Raw genomic sequence first — 15,518 nt, forward strand, 5'->3', positions numbered from 1 at the left:
CCCCCCCCAAAGAAATTATCCCGGGTTGCAGCCCACTCTTACATGGCAATTTTAGTCAGGGGGTAACTTCTCAAAAGTCCTCCGATTGCAGCCCACTCTTACATCATTTTACCCCCTCTGAACAAATTACTCCCACACTCTTACATCAATTTACCCCCTATAGACGAATTACCCCCCCCCCCCCACTCTTACAACAAAATGGGAGGATTTTAGGGAGGACATTCGACCTCGACCCGAGATAGTCACCAATATAGTTTAGCTACTGTGATCGGGGTATACGTTAATATGACCACTAAGCTGAGCGGCTTTAATTGGAAGACCCGGTAATGCAAACCATTATCAACTGAGAAACTAGCTCAATTTTGCTTGTATGCTTATGAAAAATTATTGCTTACGGAGTAATGAAACAGATCAATTTCCAGGATTGAAGGTCAAAGTGCAGGTCGTATTTTTGATAGCAACATCTTTGCAAAGTCTTTCCGAAACAATCACGGCAAAATTTAAAAACTTAATTGATACAGTGGGCAGTTGGAAAATATCAGTTGAAACTACTGTGGTTTTCACAAACAAAGATGCATCCACGCTTCATGATGACGAAAAAACAGACTGTGAACGTGCAAAATTGCGGCACGTGATCAAATATACCAGTTCAACTTGTTTCTACAAAACAAATATTGCAAAAATAATTTCTGACAAGCAGAACTTGTCTCAAGTATTAGTTCACGTGAATGAGGCATCTTTTGTTGTACGAGGTAGTGGAATAAGCAAAATGGCAAGTGGTAATCAAGACTTTGGAGTTCTGGAAACGTTTCGATCTTATTTCCCTACCTGCGGAAGTGAGTTGATCACACTTCCCTGTTTGGACAGGTGTCTGAGCAACACTCTTTTTTCTACAAATGAAAAAGGTACGCTTGAATATTAATAGTTATGACTAGCAAAAGGTCAATATTTTAACCTTGTTGAAGTCCCTACTCGAGAAATTGTCAATTTCAATCGTGGAAAATTATGTCCAGTTTTAGAAAAAAATCGACTGATGCGCTTCAATTTTTTTCCTATTGTTTGATGATATCATGATGGTTGATATGTTCGGTTCTGAGACGTGTAGGAAAATGTCAGCATGTTCCGTTCTTCAACCCTACGAAATTGTCTGTACTTTAATGTTCCCAACACAAAAAGCATACGAGGTATTTTCCGCGTGTTCATATTAAAAATATTGATAGGCTGATTCTCTATCAACAATCATATTATGATGTACAATTGAAGCTAAATATAGTTTTAAAATTTGTTCAAAAAGGCCTGACACAAGCTAAGCAGGAGATTTCAAAAAGAGTTCTCGGTCTTTTTGAGCAATTTTTTCTACAAATCACAATTGATTGAAGTTGGTGATTTGAATTCCAATCCTTAGTTTTGACTACTTTATAAACAAAAAACTGAAACTCTTCTGCAGAAAAAAATGACATCTTTAAAACTGAATATATAGACAATTTCATGCATTTAAAACCGAAGATACTGGCTTTTTGGACGTTCTAAAACCGGTATAACGAAACAAAAATTACCTCCAAAAATGATGCTAATAAAAATAAACATTCCCAATCTTTCTTAAAATCTAAGAAATCGATGTTTTAATATAATTTTTGGGTCTTCTGAACTAAGTGCATGAAATGATATAATTGTATGAAATGATGTTCTTTTTCAAATGTTTGTCCTGTGAAAACAATCACTTCTTTCGACAAAATATCTATCAGACCAATTATGACATTTTCGCCAAGCCGAACAAATTTTTCAAGAATCTGAAGGCCATCCGTGTAAGCTCAATTAGAATCCAATATTTTTGTCTTTTTCAAAAAAATCATTTTTCAAAAGAACAGTTTACAGTTTTTTTAAAGATTATTGGATGCAGTTGAGCATCCATGTGGTCATTTGAATGTCACTGTTTTATCGATTGGTCTCCAACTTTTTGTAACAGTTTTGAATTTGAACTTTGACTTTTGAACTACGGACAGTGGTGTTTGAAAAAGACGATTATTTCAACTTTATGAGACACGATATAATGAAATGTCATATTGACGACGCGAATTTGGATGTTTTCAGTCATAAGGAAAATTGGACAATTGTTGTTTTGAGCAGCTGAGGTTATTTGATCACACTAATTGTTGGCATTTGATAAGTTTGTCATGCAGCTTTGTTAGAAAATGGACAATTTAAGTATCTTATTTTTTTTAATTTTTGAAATTAGTACATTGAATTTCATCCTAATTTCTAGTTCATTGCTGGCTTTTGCTGAATTTGTTTTGAGACACGCAGAATCTCTGCTTGTCTCATATTTTAGGTTCTTTAAACTGGCAGCAAAATTCATGCATGTTTTGATAAGCAGTTATTTCCTGTCTTCTTCAAGAGCTTTGTCAGATATTTTGGATTTCTAACTTTGAATTTGAATCAAATCTCCTGAATTGGTATTTTCTTAAAAATCTTCTGAAATCTAAAACACTAGTTTATAGTGTCTTAGATTTGAGAATATTTTAAGAAAAGATACAATTTCAGGAGATTTGATTCAAATTCAAAGTTAGAAATTCAAAACCACTTTGAGACTAACCAGAAAGTAAATAAGTTGATTTTGCTGTTTTGAAAGTCGGTTTCTGAAAGGAAAACTTTCTAAGTGTTTCGTCAAGGTGGAATGTTCTCAGAGGTATCAAATTAACAAGACTGCTCGTGCGACATTGTGCGCAATCTAGAAAGTTTCAACATACCTATCAAATTCGTCAAAATTTCTCTTCGTTTTGAGAGAAAAAATTTTTTAAACTATCGGCTTTTCAAAATCAAATTTAAGCAAATATTTTGCAGTAAAGTTATAAAACCACATGCCGGAGAAATAACCAGAGAGTTACACAAAATTTTCTTCGATTTTCTTTTCATTTTCTCTAGAAAAATTGTTGAATGTGGTTTTCTTGTTTATAATTTGTATCCCATTTTTTTTTATTTAAATGCAGCTTCTGGGAAAAAATTCAGATGAACTTAAAAAAAAGTTGATTTTGCAACAAATTGATTGGGCAAAAAATTGATTGAAGAATTTAGTCAAAATTTAAAAGAAAAATAAAGTTAAAGTTTCTTTTTTTTGAATTTTTATAAAATTTGACAAAATCTGTTGGAAAGTCTCCTTAAATTTCAATCCCCATGCTCTATGAAGTTTTTGTTTTTGTTATGGAATTTTTCTCGATTAACAAAGAATTGAAAACCTAAAATGGGTACAAAGAAGAAGAGAAAGAGCTCGAAAAAAAAACAAAATTAAATTGTAGTTTTTCGTTTTTTGTCCTTTAACTACTTAATTTTTGTATGGAAATTTTTGCTTTTCTTTGGTTTTCAAACAAATTTGTATAATCAAAAATAATTGTTCCGACCTTACTTGTGGGGGAGGAACTATATACTTAATTGGGTTTTTTTGCTCAGATAGTTTTGGCCGATCGATATATTCATCGTAGAGAAATGTGAGTGGCACCATTAAAAAGCTCGTGCAGCGTAGAGTTAGGAATTAAAAAGATTTTTTTGAATTTCATTTTTTCCGAGAAGTTGAATTTTAATTTTTGTGTGAACACAGAACATTTAGCATAATTTTGTTCACTTTTAGCATAATTTTCGTTCAAATTAAGATTTTTTTCCTATAAAAAAATAAATTCAAGTCTACATTTCACGCTAATGAAAAATTCTTAGAATTTGTCAAAACTCAAAAATGGTCAGAACTGAAAATTTTTACAAGTTCTGTACACACCCCCCCCCCCCCGGATTTTTGGAAGGGAAAATCTGAGCAACCCCAGGTTATGGCACACTGTTAGGATTACCTCTAAGCTACTCATGGACCCAACGAACGTTATTGAATCAGACCTACAAGTGTGACTATAAGAACTTATATGATGCAAAATTGGCGTTTTTTGATATTTTGTTAATTATTGTTAAATTTCTTCAGTTGTTTATTTTATGATACTTTAGGTGACCTTTAAAAGTCAAACACCGTACATTCAAGGCATTCACAACTACGTAATAACCATCCGTGCTTATGTCAACAAATGTAAATATTGCAGTAATTTGGCATTTACTATGTAAACAATGACCTATATCATTTTCTTGATTAACCAATCAGAGACCAGTAGTGATGATGTTATAAATGACAAATATTTGATTATTTACATTAACCCAATTGCTTGATTAGTGAAACCGAATTGTATTTAGAACCATTAGAAACTGTTATACAGAACAGTTTTCTCTCAGATTGACAAAAATTTGATTCTTTAACAAATTTAGTCTTTTTTGCTAAGTTTTGCTAGGTCTTAAGATCTTGCGATTTTTAAGTCAGTTGAACTTACTTGACGAGAAGTTAGCAGCATTACTAGCTACTGGCTGAAGCCTTAAAAACTTCAACAGGAGATTGAACATAGATTATCACTAAGGATTTTCTTAAGTTTAATCAACAAAAATTAAAGTTACAGTCCTCTAATACGTCCGAGCGACTAATTAAATCTGCGAGATCATTAGACAATTGGATTCAGTAAAAAAACAGGCCGGCGGAAAACTCGAGAACCAGGCTATGATATATCGGCTCCGCTAAGATCTTTGAGCAGCCGCAACATTTGGTCCGCCGACCCGGACATCAACAATAACACGAACAGCAACGAATCTTCGATTCAATTCGGTGGACCAGAACGAAATTTTTACGATGGCTGGAAAGAGCCCCGATAGACATTGGAAAACGACTGACTACAAGATGTCAGGCCGACTCAAGAAGCTAGAAAACGAGCAAGCCGACTTGCTCAAAACATTTGACAGACACCTTGCTGATGTGAAAATTCACTTGGCTGAGAAGAAACCAATACCTGTAAAAAAGCATATCAATGTTTCTTCGAGACTTACGATGATCTTATGGAAAACAGAAAGCAGCAGAGGCAACTCCTGAAGCCAAAGTACTTGGAAAGTTTCGATAGCGACAGCGAACGAAATTCGGCGAAAAGAAGCAGACACTCAAATGGTTGGTTGAACAAACACCAAAATTTAGAAAGATAGAAGACTAAGGCAACTGCGTTTTCAACCCTCGGAAAGACACCTTGCGGCTGTACACAGTGGCGGAAAAATGTGAATTGTTTTATAGAGAAGCAGAGAAAGTGGAAGAGGAGTTGGGATCAGAAAATTTAGACGACTCCCGCAAGCAAGCTTTGTGCAGTAAACTGGAACAATTAGTAACGAGATTAGATTTAAGTCACGCAGAAATTATACAAATTGTGAAGTCAGATATTGCTACGAATTTGTTGACAAGTTTAAGCGAGAATAAAAATTATTTTCAAGGCCTACTAAAACAATATCAGCAAACCTCAGAGAGCGGATATCAAACATCGTTAGTTTCATCCACATCTGCTGGTGATAATGACCCAAAACAAAACTGTAATTGATACAAGAAATGGAGCGATAGAAAACGCCGATGGGAACGCGGAGGTCTCTTTCATGCATTCTGCTACACAGGGAAGCAGAAAACAACCCAGTATCGCGAACTCGCGATCATTGAGAAGGCGACAAATAGATGAAATGGAGCTAGAAAACCAAAGAGTTAAAAAAGAAACAGAGCAGCGACTGCGAGAGCGGCAGTTGGAGTGAGAGCAGGAGCGTGACGAAAGAATTACAATTACAACAGCAGCAGCGAGAACAAGAGTTACAACAACAGCAACAGGAGTTACGTCTAAAGATGCAACAACAATAAGAGGAACTGCGTCTTCGACAGCATGAGCGAGCCCCAGAAAACGAAAGAAACAAAGCAGAGGCCGGCGAAGAACAAAGACGTCTGAAACTTGAGCTTACCAAAGGAAACTCAGGAGCATCCGGATCAGTGGCAGATTAAATAGAAAGTGTTGGATCAAGACGCAATCATGAAAGAACAACCGGGTGGGCAGAATTATTGGCTCAACAGTCTGTCCCAAGACGGCCACTATCTCCAAACGTTGTTATCGACCCTCCAACGAATGTCACACAGGACAGAGTTGACAAACGTTTCCGTAGCTACCCGAAAAGTACCCCGCTGTTCCAACCGGGGGAAGCACTTTTCTCAACGCAACTGACAGAACCGAGCATTCTCAAGAAACCGGAAATCCGTAAATCAATTAGTTTTACGACGTTTCAGCAGCAGGGAACGTCAGCAACTCAATACAGAAACAGGAGTCAGAGTCCCATTAACAACTCTCGAAACAAGTATGCCCAGAGGAGAAACAGGAGCACAATGAATCAAACCACTCCCCAAGTCATTTACCAACCAGTATCAAGCAGTGGTGCACGTGGCTTGCCAAAACTAAAACTGACTGAGTTTTCAGGAGACCCACTGGAGTGGCCATAGTGTTCAGATCTTTTTGATGTTGTTGTTCATCAAAAACCAATCAGCGATAAGGAAAAGATGCAATACCTGAATACCAGTCTAACGGGTCAAGCAAAAGCAGCAATATCGGAAATGGGATTCAGCTCACAATCATACTATCATGCTTGGGATATACTATGTGAGAAGTATGGCAGATCAGATGTCATAGTCAACGCGCAATTCAAGAAAATACATACTCATCTTCCAATTCGGCACGACGGTTCTAAGAGCATCGTCAAGTTTGCAAATGTGGTTACAAATGTGGTGAACACCTTAACTTAACTTGGATGCACATCGGACCTAGAACCAGAAGGAGGGCTAAATTCAACAACGGAAAAGTTTTCTTGAACTGAGAGAACAGTGGTTGCAGTATGTGCAAGATCATCGACTACTGAGAGGCGACCCGATTACTTTCAAAGAGTGGCTCGTCTCCAAACCAGTAATTCATGAGAACTTGTTAGCACAGACAAGCTCGTCGTTTGACTGAAATAGGTTTCAAAGCCGTGATAAACCGAAGACGAGTACATTTGCTTCAAACGCTGAAGAGACAAGCAAACCCAAGAATTTCGAATGTTCCTTCAAAGATGGACAACACCCTATTTGGACGTGTGAAAAATTCAAGTCGCTGAAAGTAAGTGAACGACGAAAGCATGTCCAGAAGTTCCGAATGTGTTTCAATTGTTTGAGACCAGGTCACATGTCGAAGGACTGCAAAGGCAGGACATGCAGTGTACCCAACTGCAGAAGGCGAGACAACAAAATGTTGCACAGCGACTTACCGAAGAAGGATACTAAAAAGAATATCCCAGATGCTACAATGGCAGTAGCAACTAACATCAACAAAGGAGGACTCCCAGTGGTGCGAATCAAGCTGACAAACGGATACTAAAGCCGAAATGTACTAGCAATGTGTGATTCATGATCCTCGATTTCATTTGTAGACAAGTCAGGGGTGTCTTAGCTTCAACTTCAAGGCCGAAAAGCGTCCTTATCAGTAGCAAGGATCCATGGCTCACAAGATGTCAAGACTGAAATTGTGCCGATTGCTGTTTCAGCGCTTGAGAAGTCTCGACCTTTGACAACAGTGCAATTCTATGTGCACGAGAAACTGAAGTTGGGTGACCAGATTGAGGAGCTGCAAGAATTGAAGGACCGTTACCCACATCTTATGAACTTGCCAAATCAGAGCTACAATCTAAGCGATGTACAAGTGATTCTCGGACAAGACTGTTACGACATTCATCACCCTTTCGAATTCAAGAAGTCAGAAGACAAAGCTGGACCATGGGCAGTGAAATCAAATATCGGCTGGGCCTTATGTGGTCCGCTACCAGCGAAGCAGGCAGCAACTCTTGCCACAACAGCAACATCAATTGCAGATGATAAACTAGCAAACCAGTTGAGTAAGGGGTGGGATATCAAGTCCTAGGCTTCAAACTGCGATGCCACCGGTCATTCAAAAGCGAAACAACAATCAATCAAGACGCTGGAGCAAACAACGCGATTCAACGGTGAAAGATATGAAGTAGGACTTCTGTGGCGAGAGGACGAAGTAAAGTTACTGAACAAATTCTACTCTGCAATGGCGCAACTCAAGTCCCTAGAACAACGCCTGCAGAAAGACGAAACGCTAAAGAAGCGCTACCAAGAAACCATTGACACGGATGTCAATGCTGGTTATGTTCGGAAAGTTGATCAAACCGAACTGAATGAAACCAAAGACAAACTGCAGTGGTATTTACCACATTATCCTGTCATAAACCCGCATATACCTGAAAAAGTCAGAAGGGTATGCAACGCAGCAGCAAAATATCAAGGTCTAGCCCTAAACGACAAACTTTTCTTTGGACCAGACCTGCTGCAGAGTCTGATCGGAATTATTTTTTGCTTCCGAGAACACCCAATAGTTTTATCAGCAGACATAGAAGCGATGTTTCTTCAAGTCCCTTTCCAAAACGATTACAGCCGATGCTTACGATTTCTCTTTCGAGAAGATTCACATCAGAGAATAGAAATTTACGAGTACACACGACACGTTTTGGGGCGAAAAGCTCGCCGACTTGTGCAAATTACGCTTTGCACCAAGTGGCGAAAGATAATGCAGTCAACGACGAAAATCTCGTCAGGACGGTTAAGCAAAACTTCTACATGGACCACTTCCTAAAGTCAATCAAAACCCCTCAAGAAGCAATCGAAATCTACCAGAAAGTCAGAGACATCCTCATCAAAGGTGGATTCAATTTGTCGAAAAGGATAACAAGTGATGATGAAGTCGAGTCACAGATCCCAGAGACAGACAGGTCAACGAAAGTTGTGAAAATTTTCGAAGCAGAACCACAAACATCTTCAATCCTTGGACTCAACTGGGATGTGTATACATTCACATGGTCAGCAGAACAATGTTGTCTGCAGAACAATCAAAACTGTTCGCTGATTGGTGCTCTGAGTTGAGACAAATAAGGACGATGTCAATAAATCGACTTTTCGAAAACGGATGTTCACACTTGAGACTACACAATTTCACAGACGCGTCAGAAGAAGCGATGTGCATCGTGGCATATCTGCAAGATGAGGCGACGTTGAAATTCACTTATGTGATAGGCAAATGTCGTGTGGCACCCATTGAACACATGACAATACCGAAGTTAGAACTCCAACCGGCAGTTTACGGAGTTCGTCTCAGAGAGCATATACTCAGCGAACAAGATGTCAGAATTGACAAAATCCGTCTTTGGACCAACTCATCAACAGTGTTACAGTGGCTACAAGCAGCGCACAAGAAACAACAAGTGTTCGTTGCGAACAGAGCAGCGGAAATACTGGAAAACTCCTCGGTGGATCAATGCAGACACGTCAAAGGTTTCGAAAACCCTGCCGACATCGGAACCCGAGGAATGTCCAGCGAAGGCCTCAAGGAATCCGTATGGTTAAACGGGCCGGCAGGGCTACAACGGAGCGACAATAACTGGCCAAAGCCGTGGTGCCAAGTGAACGAACTCGAACCCGAGCAAGTTACGAGTATTGTAGCCACAGAAACAAAACTAGACCAACTATTTGACTGGAGACGATACAGTACCTTCAACCGAAATAAAAACTTCCTTGCCTAATTTGTGAGGTTCAAGACAAAGCAGAGGGTTACCCTCAAAGCAGACGAAACTCATCAAGCAGAACAAATACTGTTTCGATTTGTTCAAAACGAAAGCTTCCCGAAAGTTTCAAAGTCGATAGCAAACAGCAAAGAAATCTCCAAAACATTAAACAATGCCAAACTGTCCCCGTTTATAGAGGGAGATAGAACAATTAGAGTGAAAGGCCGACTGAAGCATTCAAACCTTGACTACAATGCCAAACAAGCAATATTGCTAACCGCGAAACTTCCAGTTGTACAACTTCTGTTGGAGAAAGCACATCGAGACAACCTACATGAGGGCACAAAATACGTGAGAAACATGCTTCAACAAGAATACTGGATCAACGGATTAAGAAATGCATTAAGGAAAATCAAGTTTAGATGTTTCAAATGCAGAAACAGAAACGTCAACCCAATCCACCCACCAATGGCCGACCTACCCCGAGAACGACTTGATGAACATGTGTTCCCATTCACCCATACCGGAGTCGATTGTTTTGGACCCTTTGAAGTGAAATTTCTACGATGTACCTTGAAAAGATGGCGCTGCCTCTTCACTTGCCTGACAACGAGAGCAGTGCACATCGAAGTTGCACAGTCATTGGACACCGAGTCATGTCTAGCTGCAGTGACAAGATTCATTGCAAGACTTGGCTACCCGAAAACCATCATCAGTGACAACGGAACAAACCTCTTTGGAGCAGCCAATGAGCTGAAAGCATTCATGAACGAGTGGGACAAAGCTAAAATTGAAAGTGACTTAGCACAGAAAAAGATTGTTTGGAAACTCAATCCTCCCGGAGCTCTTCACTTTGGTGGAATCTGGGAAAAACTGGTTCAAAGTTGCAAGAAGGTCATGATTGCAATCTTGGACAACCGAGGCCTCAACGACGAGGTACTCAGCACAACAATGTGTCTTGTGGAACAAACACTCAACGCAAGACCCCTGACAGCAGTAAGTGACGACCCTGAAGATTTGACAGCACTCACAACTAATCATTTCTTGCTAGGACGAGAAAACGCAAGTGCACCATTCATGCCTTCCAGTGAGCGCTACAATGATTTGAGAAAATCATTCAAAACGGCTCAAGCATATGCCGACATGATCTGGAAAAGATGGACTCGCAAATATGTTCCACAATGGAACCAGAGATTGAAGTGGTCAAAAGAACATGTGCGAAACCTGAGAGAAGGCGAGTTAGTATGGCTAATAGTTGACTCTGTGAAGCAATGTGATTACAAACTGGGACGAATCTTTGAGATCTTCACTGGCAATGACGGTGTAGTGCGATCAGCGAGAGTCAAAATGGCACATGGAGAGCTAAACCGGCCAGTCGTTAAGTTAGCCTCAAGATTCTACGATGGTCTTTCCAAGATCAAAAACAGGTGGGGCTTTTCAAATCAGCTACAAAATTCATCAAATAGCAAGAAATAACGTTTGAAACTGAAAAAAACTTAGAATTTGTCAAAACTCAAAAATGGTCAAAACTGATAATGTTTACAAGTTGGGACCGAAAATCTGTACACCCCCCGATTTAAGAGAAAACCTGAGCAAACCGAGGTTATGGCACACGGTTAGGGTTACATCTAAGCTACTCATGGACCCAACGACCGTTATTGCATCAGACCTACAAGTGTGACTATAAGCACTTATATGATGCAAAATTAGCATTTTTTGATATTTTGTTAATGATTGTTAAATTTCTTCAGTTGTTTATTTTATGATACTTTAGGTGATCATTAAAGGTCAAAAGCCGTACATTCGAGGCATTTACAGCCACGTAATAACCATCCGTGCTTATGTCAATAAAAGTAAATATTGCAGTAATTTTGCGTTTTCTATGTAAACAATGACCTACATCATTTTCTTGATTAACCAATCAGAGACCAGTAGTGATGATGTTATAAATGACAAATACTTGATTATTTACATTAACCCAATTGTTTGATTAGTGAAACCGAATTGTATTTAGAACCATTAGAAACTGTTATACAGAGCAGTTGGCTCTCAGAGTGACAAAAAATTGATTCTTTAGCATTTTTAGACTTTTTTGCTAAGTTTTGCTAGATTTTAAGATCTTGCAAGTTTTAAGTCAGTTGAGCCTTCTTGACGAGAACTTAGCAACAATACTAGCTACTGGCTGAAACCTTACAAACTTCAGCATGAGATTGAGCATAGATTCTGCCTAAGGATTTTATTAATCAATCAACAAAAATTAAACTTACAGTCCTTTAATACGTCCGAGTGACTAATTAATTCTGCGAGATCATTAGACAATTGGATTCAGTGAAAAACCAGGCCGGCGTAAAACTCGAGAACCAGGCTGTGATAAATCGGTTCCGCTGAGATTTTTGAGCAGCCGCAACAACTAGTCTTTTTCCATATCAAGATTCCTTTAATGTCGAACCTCACTTACAGTCGAATGAAGCCCAATGAACAAAAAAATAGTTTTCGAGGGATTGCACTTGTTTTCTATTGGCTTCACTTCTACTCTGCATATTCGTAAATTTTAATGAATTTTTGATGTTCTTTTTGAGATTTTACTAATTTTTTGAAGATCTATAGCATAGACCCTTTGACTAAAAGTGCAATAGGCTCGTGCTAATTGAGCATCAAGTGAACCTATCTAGTGCTTTGAGTGGACAGCTTCTGACTGTTGAGACGTTAAAAATAATTTTTTGAGTTTTTTTTGAAAATTAACCAAATTTTAACCTATGAACTCCATGCCATTTTCACTAATGACAGGAACTCTTTTTTTCAACTGCAACCAAATTTAATCTGGATAGCGATTCTGACTTTTAACTTTTGGTTTTATGACTTCGATGTCACGAGTTCTTATATTGTTTTTTTTTGGATATTTTTTTCTCAATACTTTGTTTCCTTTTGAAATCTTTAACATTATCATAATACTGATAGCTCTCATTTGCTTAAAAAATTTCAATGGATCATAGAGAAGTTTTCAATGAAAAGCTTACGGTTTAAATGTCATAGAAAGTTTCTTCTTGCAACTTTCGATTGAATTTTTGGTTTTTGCCTGTTTTTGTTGTTGTTGTTTTCATAACCTTAAAACTTTTTTTGATGCATTTTTGATGACCTATGAATGACAAACATCATAGTCCTCTCATCGAAGCATAAGTTAGTGTTTTTATTGATTTCCTTTGAAAGCTATTGATTTTAATGACGTTGATAATACGTGTTTTTCGTAAAAGTTTCGTGGTTTTGATATGCTTGTTCATATATGTTGATTTCTTGAAGTCATTTTGAATAAAAGAAGAAGCATACCATTTCTGTTTTAAAATAATTGAAGAGAGAACATTTTAACCGAAAAGTTTACTTTTTAATGGCTTCGACACTTTTTTCTTTCTTTTTTTTTACTTTGCTGTTTTTGACTGTTTTTCTCAATCTTTTTGCATTCGTAAAAAGCTGAGAGGTCTCATAAGCTGCTAACTGAAAATTGGATGATTGATCTGACTCATTGCAGTCAGTGTATAGCGAGAAACCTTAAAGTTTTTGATGTTATTCGTTTTGGAAAATTTTTTAAGACTGCTGTTATTTTCTATATTGATCTTTTTAGCATATTAGCGTAATAACAGATCCCAATCTTTTTCAAATAAGGACCGATTGAACTGATTTAATCCTTCAGCATAATTTTATTTGAATTAGTACAGATAATATTTGAAATAAGAGAAACAATATTCAGATATAGCTAATGATTTTAATGGCTTCAGTTATTTGTGTTTTCGCAATTTGTTTGTTTTTTTTTAGTTTTTCTACAACTTTAGTTCGTTTCTTTGGCTTAGTCTAAACAAATACAGGTCCTATTGGTTTCGTAATGACTTCCTTGTAACTTTATCAAGAATTATTTTGTTAAAGGCTAAGGGTTTTTGAGGCGTATGAAGTTAAGAAACGTTTTTAAAAATATTGATTGATTTTTGAATTTTACCTCATTATTCCTCTTTGTCGACTAGTTACCTAGTCCCATTAAGGCAGAATCCCATCTGCTGTGTAGTTAAGAAAGAGTAAATTGGTGAAACTAAGTAGCTAAGGTTTTATCTGATTGCATTTCGACGTTGTTACAAGGTGCTTTTAAATTTAGTTATTGAATTTTTTGCCGTGAATTTTTGTTTTTGCTGATCTGTTGTTTGTTTTTTTCTCGTAGTCTTTTTAATGGAAGATCCTGTGAGCGCTTTAATGAGGCATGGTATTATGTAATTCAATCAGTACTTTTGGGTGTGTCAAGATTTTTTTAAGTCAGACATATATTTTTGATTATCTCTTCATTTGGTTGAATCTTACGTCAAAAATGTAGATGAGCTCGGGTCGGAACATCATGTGCGAGCGCACATTGAAGAGGCTCCTTGTATTGTTATATGGTTTTATGAAAATTTTTCTAGCGAACATATTAACATAATTTAATTATTTAATATCCTCCCCACCGCCTTTTTTCCTTTTCCGATTTTCCTTTCAATTTATTAAAAAGATCCATTTCCCCCGTGCAATAAAATTTGCAATTTTCAACAAAGGTCAAGACTGGACTCTAAGGGTTAAGAAATTAAACTTCTTTTTCTCTCAACAATGCGTCAACGAACTGTTAAATATTGACTGAAGAAGTAAAACCGGCCTCGCATATATATATATAATATATATATATATATATATATATATATATATATTCCCCCATTTTAAAAAATGTTGGAACAGCAAGTAAACGTATTTTAATACATATTAATGCAAACTTAACAAGTAAACAAATATGTTAACGAACAAGTTATTACTCTTTTTACCAGCGTTAACGTGCAAATCAAATGTCAGTAACTTAAGTCAGTTTCGATTATGGAGTTTTTGCTGGAGATAAAAGTTGGGTTTTTGTAACAATGTTGTCCAAGTTTCAGTTTTTTATCACTTTTTAGCATTGCAGAGCCAAACTTATGATTTGTCACTAACATAAATTCAACATGACGAATCAATCGCGTGTGATGTCTTTGCCAAGAAAAATAACGCACAAATTAAACTTACACAAAAACAGTTGCAGTCACAAAACCATTCCATACACTCAAACTTCAAATTAATCGTCAACATTTTTCCCAAGATGGTTTTAAACATAAACCCGACCTAAGTAATAGATAGATTCTATCACATCTCTAACTGCTTATGAAGGAACAACGCTGCCTTGTTTTATTTTAGGAGAAAGAGAACGCAATGAATCCCATTTAGGGGAACTGTGCAAGTTTCCCAAAGAAGTTTTGAGCAAACTTGACAAACCTGCTGGAATCTTAATGTCGAGATACGAAGCAGAGCATGTCAAAAACATACTGCATCTTTCGGACCAATTCAACCTCCAATTCGAGCTCGATTGGCTACTTTGTGGGAATCTGTTTATTGTACCATTTGAGGTATCAGTCGCTACTAAAGTTGAAAATGTGGCAACGGTTTTAGATAATAAACTTAGACAAGTTATTGAGAAAATTGTGCCCAAAATGAAACTGATTCTGTTCACAATTTTCAAGCACAGATTCTCAGCAGAAAACAGTCAAAACGATGACTCGAATTTGGGAATCATGTTTGAAGAGTTTCTTAGAAACCGATTTAGAGCAGTTATATACATACCTGATTGTTGCTCTGAAGATATACAAGAAGCCCTACATTCGAAAGTTTCCAAATCAAAAAACAGGAAAAGAAATCAATGCCTTCAAGATATTATGGAGAAAGCAGAAAAATGTGGAACTTTGAATTTGATCGAAATCTTGACGCATGAAAAATCTGATGTGTCGCAATTACACCTTTACAGCTTAGATAGCAATTTGAATTTGCACAAATCGGAGTTGGCGATGGAACAAATTTTCAGTCCAGATAGCCGGACCGCAATGTCATCTGAAAACGAAGAAGCAGCGATATTCAACTACATGTCGGCTATTCTCTGTTTGAGCTTTTTAATGATTGGCAACCCTCTTATGAGCGATCCTTTGGACATTGACACGCGGTATCAGTGTACTAAGTTGAGTTCG

The 15,518-nt window shown here is 37.4% G+C and overlaps 1 protein-coding gene across 1 annotated transcript in view; it reads left to right on the top strand.

Annotated features, from left to right (window-relative positions):
• Positions 1–425: 425 nt before the first annotated feature.
• The window catches only part of LOC142351647 (uncharacterized), a 15,439-nt gene continuing 346 nt past the window's right edge, over positions 426–15,518 (top strand). The window contains exons 1-2 of the mRNA XM_075403787.1: positions 426–905; positions 14,698–15,501. Coding sequence (XP_075259902.1) covers positions 770–905; positions 14,698–15,501 — 940 coding nt within the window. The 5' untranslated portion in view covers positions 426–769. The remainder of the gene's footprint in view (positions 906–14,697; positions 15,502–15,518) is intronic.

The sequence above is a fragment of the Convolutriloba macropyga genome, chromosome 13 (assembly GCF_964194025.1).
Source record: "Convolutriloba macropyga chromosome 13, txConMacr16.3, whole genome shotgun sequence".
Lineage (NCBI taxonomy): Eukaryota > Metazoa > Xenacoelomorpha > Acoela > Convolutidae > Convolutriloba > Convolutriloba macropyga.